The sequence below is a fragment of the Rhinolophus sinicus genome, chromosome 8, assembly GCF_057876585.1.
Source record: "Rhinolophus sinicus isolate RSI-liver-muscle chromosome 8, RSI-T2T, whole genome shotgun sequence".
NCBI classification, from domain to species: domain Eukaryota; kingdom Metazoa; phylum Chordata; class Mammalia; order Chiroptera; family Rhinolophidae; genus Rhinolophus; species Rhinolophus sinicus.
Window position 1 is genome coordinate 35,067,329 of NC_142508.1, and position 7,978 is coordinate 35,075,306.

At 52.0% G+C, this 7,978-nt stretch overlaps 2 protein-coding genes across 3 annotated transcripts; one reads left to right on the forward strand and one right to left on the reverse strand.

Moving 5' to 3' along the window:
• Nucleotides 1-11: 11 nt before the first annotated feature.
• Nucleotides 12-2,610, reverse strand: NDUFA3 (NADH:ubiquinone oxidoreductase subunit A3). Its single transcript, XM_019715929.3, has 4 exons — nt 2,457-2,610; nt 2,167-2,241; nt 658-735; nt 12-165 (listed from the first exon to the last, which is right to left on the reverse strand). The coding sequence occupies exons 1-4, from the start codon at nt 2,554-2,556 to the stop codon at nt 74-76; spliced, it is 345 nt and encodes a 114-aa protein (XP_019571488.1). The 5' UTR covers nt 2,557-2,610; the 3' UTR covers nt 12-73.
• Nucleotides 2,611-2,770: 160 nt separating this feature from the next.
• On the forward strand, nt 2,771-7,665 carry OSCAR (osteoclast associated Ig-like receptor). 2 transcript variants are annotated; one of them, XM_074315963.2, is made up of 7 exons: nt 2,771-2,966; nt 3,051-3,162; nt 3,292-3,425; nt 3,874-3,906; nt 5,776-6,075; nt 6,411-6,692; nt 7,139-7,665. In XM_074315963.2, the coding sequence occupies exons 3-7, from the start codon at nt 3,392-3,394 to the stop codon at nt 7,267-7,269; spliced, it is 780 nt and encodes a 259-aa protein (XP_074172064.2). In that variant the 5' UTR covers nt 2,771-2,966; nt 3,051-3,162; nt 3,292-3,391; the 3' UTR covers nt 7,270-7,665. The 2 variants fall into 2 exon arrangements, with proteins under 2 accessions (XP_074172064.2, XP_074172065.2); XM_074315964.2 differs by having other exon boundaries at nt 2,771-3,162.
• Nucleotides 7,666-7,978: the final 313 nt, after the last annotated feature.

Consider the following 7,978-nt stretch of genomic DNA (forward strand, 5'->3'; position numbering starts at 1 on the left):
TCAGACTCGGGTTGGTTTTCACATTTTTATTGGGGGCCACGGCTGGGGGCCTCCTCCCTGTCAGTGGAGCTGCTCACAGTTTCTTCAACCACTCCAGACTTGGGCCTTGGGGGTCCTGGGGGTGACTGGGTATGTCGGGCATGTTCCCATCATCCCGGACAGGCACTGTGGGACAGGAGGGGGCCACTGAGACCAGCACATCTCCAGGGACCCGCAGAGAAGCACTCGTCTGTCAGTTACATTCAAAGAGGGAAATGGGACCCCAGGGGAGAGATAAGCCAGGAGAGTAAGAGTCAGAGATGCAGACCTAGAGACTTGGGAAACCAAAGAGAGGTTGATGCAGAAAAGAGACTCTGAGAAAAAGATCCAACAGAGATAAGGAAACAGGACAGAGACCTGGAGAGTTCGAGACCCAGAAAGTCAAAAATCCAGAAAGCAACAGAGATGGGAACCCAGAAAGGGAATGAAATCTGGAACCACAACAGAAATAGTGCAAAAAATGAACAGAAAGTGAATTTCACAGCATGTGAATTACATCTCCCCCCAAAAATCCAGACGGCCCTGCAGAATCTCAGATCCCTGCTGAGGAAAGACCTGCCCACCATTACCCTTCCCAGCATCACAGGCCCTGTTGGTCCTGCCCTGGCCCCCACTCACCTGGGTAGTTGTAGGGTGTGACCTGGTTGATCCTGGCAGCGTACTTGGTGTAGGGGCTGAGAGGGGGCAGAATTATAGCTGTGGAGAGAAACAGGTGAGGACCAGGGAAGGCTGGCTGGGGGGGCCGGGGGGAAGGTGAGGAGCAGAAGCTGAACCTTGGCAAAGTGAGGGGATCAAGTGCATGGGGGAGGGAAGCAGGAGGTACAGCACCTCCAGGAGGCCCCTTGACACACTAGGACCTGCATTTGTCAGAAGGGTTTGTAACTTTTTGGAGGTAGGGCTCGAGCCAAGCACTTTCAGATATGTGGGACCTAGAGGGCACAGAGGAGGGAAGAAGTGTGGGTGGCATGGAGCATACTGGAGGGTATGTCTTGGGAATGTAACAAATGGTTACAAACTGAGGGAAAGGGTTGTACAAGGAACAATCTGAGAAATTACAGTCCATCCATGGTGGGAGCCAGGAGACCAGGGGTGTGGGGTAGGGCACATAAAGGAATGTTCTAAGCTGGCAGTGTCTGATAGAAATATGAGTCACACAGGTACTTTTACATTTTCTAATAGCCATGTCACAGTTAAAACATACAAATTAATTTTTAAAATATATTTAACCTGGCATATCCCAAACATTTCAACATACCAACATGACAAAAACTAAAGTATTTAATTTTTTTAGCATATTAAAATCTGAAATCTGGTGTGTACTTTACATGAGTGTAACATGTACCACCTCAATTCATACTGGCCCCATTTCAAGTGCTCAGTGGCCAATGTGGCCCGTGGTTGCCGTATGGGACAACTGTGTTCTAAGAACCTTACTAACAATTGTCACCCCAATAAACTTTAATAAAAATAAACAAAAACTTAACATGTGCCCTGCCCGACCAGCGGTATTGACAAGACCTGGGAACTTGTTACAAATGCATCATTCCAGGCTCCAGCCCTACTGAATCAGAGCCTGCATTTTAACAAGACACCACCCCCCCCCCCCACACACACACACACACGCCCACCCCAATGCACATTCAAATATGCGTAATCCTGTTCTAAAGCCGTTTTCAATAAAGGCGGCACACTTAGAATCACTGGGGGATTTTCACAAGATACAAATTCCTCGGTCACAACCTCCCCCCCACCCAACTCAACTAATCTGGTGGGGAGTGATGGTGAAAGGGGGTAGGAATCGGACATTATCATTATTCTTATGGCTCAGGTGTTTTCAACGCACAGCCGGGGTGCAGAACCTCTCCTTGTGGGATTATGGACCTCTTGGGTGGGTATGTATGGGGTGGGGTGGGATGGTGAAGGGGTCATAATATTAAGAATGGAGGTAGGCAAGGGCACGTCGTGGGGGTGGATACACACTGGTGGGTACACAGAATGTTGAGGGTAGCGAGGAGGCATTGGGGGTATGGGACAGACCGCTAATGGGGGGCAATGGTAACTCTGAGGCGGGTGGAGGAGGTAAGGCTGGGAAGTCGGTTGGGGTGATGCACTTTCGCGCTCACGCACCGAGGCCCCCGATGGTGAAGGATGCGACCAGCACCGGTTCCTTGGCCCAGGCATTCTTGAAGAAGGCAGCGAATCCTGGAGGGGTGAGCCGGGATGGTCACCTCTGCAGGGGATGTCCCCGCTGACCTCTAACCACCTCGCGCCACCCTTGCCCTGGAGGAACTCTCTCGTGACTTCTGCATCTCCCTCCGGCCCCGACCCCACCGCCTCCCCTGGGGTTCCGCCGCGCCCTACACCCGCACCGCCCGGGATTCCGCCCGGCTCATCGCGCCTGCGGCGACCTCACTTACTCCCGGCCATCTTGGTCTCGGCGACAGCCGTAGCGACAGGGGCGCGGGGCACCCTGGGTATTGTGGTCCCTGCGCGCGAGGCGCCGCTGAGTCCGCTCATGCGCACTGGTTCAGAACAGTGGTCCAAGGCGGCGGCGAGCACTCTGGAAGTTGTGGTCTCTGCACGAGAGTCTCCGTTGAGTCCGCGCGTGCGCACTGGCGCAGAACAGAAGTCGGAGGTGGCTGCGGGAAAGGAGGCAGCGCTCCAGGTTCCAAGTGCAAGCCTGTCTTGGCATCCCTGCCTTCGCCCTCTTTTCACTCTTCCGGAAGTCGCTCCGGAAGAGTGACTTCCAGTCCTCCTGCTGCAGCCTACCGGAGGCAGAATGCAATAGCCCTCATTTCATAATTTACTGATGAAATTTTACAGATAGAGAAACGGAGTCTGGGAGAGGACGAATGACTAATCTACCATTTGAGGTTGCAGCTCAAAATCAGCTCGTCCTGGAAGCCCTAACTCGTATCGCAGAAGGGGTAGGGGCCTCCTGTGAACAATTACAGTGCTCTAGGGGACCTCCACTATCACGCACATCGCTTTTTTTTTTTTTTTTTTTAAAGACCTGGTCCGGATCTGCCTTTCCATCAGACTGGAAGCTGCTAGAGGACAGTAACGGGATCTGAGTCCTCTCTGTGGCCCCAGAATCATGCAGCGGGGTCTGACACATAATAGGTGCTACTTTTTAAAAAAAGTTTAATTAATGAACCCAATTGGTTATGACTGCCCCAATCCCAAGTTTTTCCACATGGGGCTGTGCAGTCACCCAGGGGCCCTCACCTTGCTCCTCCCTTCCCTAAACAGGGCTCTGCCTCTGACAGGCTGATGTTGCCTCACTTCCTGAAAGGCGAGGGGGCAGGGTTGAGCCTTGGCTCCTGCTCTCACTCCAGCCAACCTGCCCACTATGGCCCTGGTGTTGATCCTCCAGCTGCTGACCTGTGAGCCACCCACCCCCTTCTGTTTGGGTCCCTGGGGTGCAGAGAGACAGGCCCTGGGGACACAGACACCTAAAGAGGTGGGGAGGGAGCAAGGAACAGGACTCCTGGGTCTCCCTGAGAGTGGGTGCAGGATGATCAGGGAGCACCACCTAAGGGTTCAGAATTCTAGGCCAGAATAACAGGACAGGACTGGAGCCCAGACCCCTGGGCCTAAAGGAAGAGAACACAGGGGCCCTGAATTCCTGGAAGAAGAGGAAGTTGGGGGCAGGATTCTCCAGCTCTTGAGGCAGGAGAGGGCTAGATGACCTGAACTCCTGGGCACCGGGAGTGTGGAGTCCCAGATTCAGAGGGCCAGGGGACTTATTAATAAATTCCTGGGTTGCCAATGACACAGGGCTGGAAGCAGCCTAGGGCTTTACCAAGACTAAGCCCCCTCAACCTTCTACAGGGCCGCTATGTCACACAGACATCACTCCGACTGGTGAGTAACGACTCCCATCCATTCTCCTGTATGTTGCTGACATCCCATTTCCAACTACTCAGGTTTTATTTTGGTGCCCACCCTCACCCCAAATTTCCTTATTTCCTTCCCTCCCCTTCCTTTATTTCTTTCCTTCTGTCCTCACTCCCTTTAGTGACCAGTATAGCTGAGCAGTGAAGACCATGAACTTTGTGGAGCTAAAGAGGCCTAAGCTGGAACCCCAGTTTCACAATCGTATTTATGAACTTGAACAAACCATTGCATGCTAAGTTGCAGTTTCCTTCTCTGTGAAATGGGCTGTTGTGAGGATTTAATAAAAATGTGAAAAACCCATGGCTCAGAACTTGGCATAGTGCAGGACCCAAAAGATAGGATTTCTGGCAATGCTAATTATTCCCCTTTTGAAAAGGTCCTCCCACCCTACGATGTCCCTGGGTTTCTTTCCAGGTTTTCTGATGGGTGAGACCTCCACTTTCTCTCAACCTCCCTGCACTACACTCAGACTTCAAATAAGAACCATTAATACCTTAGCTATGAATTTATTTTAAATTACTATTTTAAATGACAAAGCTAATATATATTCATGGTTTTAAAAATTCAATCATTGCCAAAGGATATAACAGCCTCTCTTTTCCCCTTCCTCATCTTCCTTAAATAATCTCGGAATCCTTACAAAAATTTTCCAAGCATTCAGACATGTATTTATGTACTTCTTGGTTTTCTTGCCAAGGCAAAATTGATATTTCGTGACTCACACTGTTCTGCATCTTACATTTTTCACTTTGCAATCTCTCGGAGATATTTCCATGTCATTTAGTTATCTCTACTTTTTTCTCTCTCTCTTTTTTAAATGCTGTGCAGCATTTGCCATTGTGTGGCCAAATTCTAGTTTATATAACCCTCTTAATGTATATTTAGGTTGTTTCCAATGTCCCTCCTCATAACCAGTGCTGCCCTGTATGAGTTTTTTTGCACATATATGTGCCTTCATCTAGGGTACAGCAATGGAAGTATCGGGTCATTGGTGTAGCTAGATAGAAACTGAAAAACTGCCTTCTCAAAAGGTGCACTGAAGTGCCTGTTTCACTACATCTTCACTCAAGCAGAATGTTAACCATTGTTTTAATTTTTGATGACCTGATAGTCAAATATATATATATTTGCTTCTATTATTGAACAATCCTTCCCACCATCACCAAATGTGTTTTGGTCAATTGGACATCCTGTTCTGTGAATTGCCTAGTCATATGTTTTGCCCACCTTTCATTTGGGTTGGCCCTAGGATTTCTTTCTATACTCTTAATCTATGTGATTTATAAATAAGTAATTTCTGCCAGTGCTGTCATTTGTCTTCTAGACTCATTTATTTGTCTTTTCTCATACACAACTTGAAAATGTTGAAGGGGTCAAATTTACTAACCTTGTCCCGTCTGAATTTTTCATTTTATATTTTAAGACAGCCTTCTCTACGCTCAAGAGAAATATATTTTCCTATATTTTCTTTGAATACTTTTATAGTTAAAAAAACACACAATCTGGAATTTGTTTGGGGGAAGGTTATGAGATAGAAATCTAACATTTCCCCCCCCCCCAATAGATATTAATAGCAAGTCTGGCAACTATTGAAATATGTTGGATATGTTACAAATATTTTGGAGAGCAATTTAAAATCACAGATTTCTGGGACCCAACTGTAGCTGGTTTTGACAAAGCCCACTGGGGGTCCAGTGCCTCCCCTATTTTACAAAGAGGGGAACTGAAGCTAAGAGGCAGTGATTGCCCCCACGTGATTCTCCTCCCACCCCAGCTTCCCTTTCATTTACTTGGGCTCCCAGGCAGCCTGAGGACCCAGTCCACCCGTTTATTCAGTCCCCCCAGCCTCATACCCCAAGCCGCAGCTGGGGGCTCAGCCAGCTGCAATTGTGACCCCCGGGGTCAACGTGACCTTGAGGTGCCGGGCGCCCCAACCCGCCTGGAGGTTTGCCCTCTTCAAATCTGGAGAGCTCGCCCCCGTGCTGTCCCGGGATGTGTCTGTGGAGCTGGCCGAGTTCTTCCTGCAGGAAGTGACTCCTGCCCAGGGGGGCAGTTATCACTGCTGCTACCGGAATGCAGGCTGGGTACCGGGTGTCTGGTCCCACCCCAGTGAGGCCCTGGAACTGCTGGTGACAGGTGAGGTCCTAGGGGAGAGGGAGGAGAAGGGACACAGGAGTGGGATAAGGGAAGGGGGAAGAGGGACAGAGATAGAGAGAGACATACAGAGACAGTCTTGTACAATGACACACAGGAGGGAGGGGGAGGGAGGGACGGAGGGAGGGAGAGGGAGGGGAGAGGGAGGGACGGAGGGAGGGGGGAGGGGAGGGAGGGGGGAGGGGGAGGGAGGGAGGGGGGAGAGAGAGGGAGGGGGAGGGGGAGAGAGAGAGAGAGAGAGAGAGAGAGAGAGAGAGAGAGAGGAACCGGAGGCTCAAGGCGGCGCCCACGCTGGTTCCCATCCACCCTCCTCGCAGATAAGCTGCCGCGCCCGTCGCTGGTGGCGCTGCCCAGGCCGGTGGTGGCGCCTGGCGACAATGTGAGCCTGCGCTGCGCGGGCCGCATGCGGAACATGAGCTTCGTGCTGTACCGCGTGGGCGAGGCGGCTCCGCTGCAGTACCACGATTCCACGCAGCCCTGGGTCGACTTCCCGCTGCCTGGAGCCCGCGCCCCTGGCACCTACAGCTGCTACTACCACACGCCCTCTGCCCCCTACGTACTGTCGCAGCGCAGCGAGCCACTGGTCATCAGCTCGGACGGTGAGGGGCCTCACCACCCCCAACCCTCCTCCCTCAGACCCAGGAGCCCAGGCCTCCAGCCCCTCCTCCCTCAGACCCAGGAGCCCAGGCCTCCAGCCCCTCCTCCCTCAGACCCAGGAGCCCAGGCCCCCTGACCCTCCTCCCTCAGACCCGGGAGTCCAGGCCCCCTGACCCTCCTCCCTCAGGCCCGGGAGTCCAAGCCCCCAGCCCCTCCTCCCTCAGACCCAGGAGTCCAGGCCCCCAGCCCTTCCTCCCTCAGACCCAGGAGCCCAGGCCCCCAGCCCCTCCTCCCTCAGACCCAGCAGTCAAGATTCCCCCTCCCATCGACCCTCTCAGTTTTGAGGGGGTTGGGTCCCTAACTCACACTGGAATTTAGAGACCCGGAGGGTGGAACCGAGACTTCCGGTTGGGTAGCTGACCGCCTCTGTCCCTTACTGGACCCGCAGGCTCGGGCTCCTGGGACTACACCCTGGGCAACCTCATCCGCCTGGGGCTGGCCGGCCTGATCCTGGTCTCGCTAGCCACGCTAGTTGTTTTGGACTGGCGCACCGGTAGTCGCGCCCAAGGTGGCGTCTGAGCCCGAGCTCCAGAGGGCTGGATCTAGACGCCTGCAGTGCGGTGCGGAGAACTTTCCAGAGAGGCAAAGAAGAAGCAGGGACCTCGGGGTGGCCTGGCCCTTCCAGGAGCCCTACAGCCCTTCAGCCCGTCTGAGCCCAGCTTCCTGAGTCGTAGTAACCTTTGTACCATGCGCTCTCTTCCTCTGGGTCATTTTTCCAGGACCTTCCAGGTCAGTGGAAGGTGATATTAATGCTGAAGGCTTCCTAGCCCAAAGACCTGAATTCGAATATCAGTGCTGCTGCTCACTCACTGTGGGATATTAAGAAAGTGACCTTACCCAAGCCTCACTTGCCTTAGCTGTAAAATGGGTACACTGGTAAATGCTCAATAAATGTTAGCAACTGTATAACAGTAATTTCTAGCAAAGTCTCAGGACCTGAATGAAATTCTTTTTTTCCCCATTGCACATGCTTCAGCTCACCTTTTACGCAACTTATTGTGATTCTGTTCAGGACATCACAGCTTGGTCACCAAGCAACCTCTTAAACGCCTCCTCAAATCTTTCCCAAAGATAAACCAAGTAGAAGTTCTTCCCTAATTACAGCTTCATTTGTGCGCGTGGTTTTCCTTGAACCATCATTTCCATTAAAGCTGAGATCTGTGGCTTTGGCTGCCATCACAATTGTGCTAAAAATAACAAACCATTCCACCTGGCAGCCTGTCAGTTC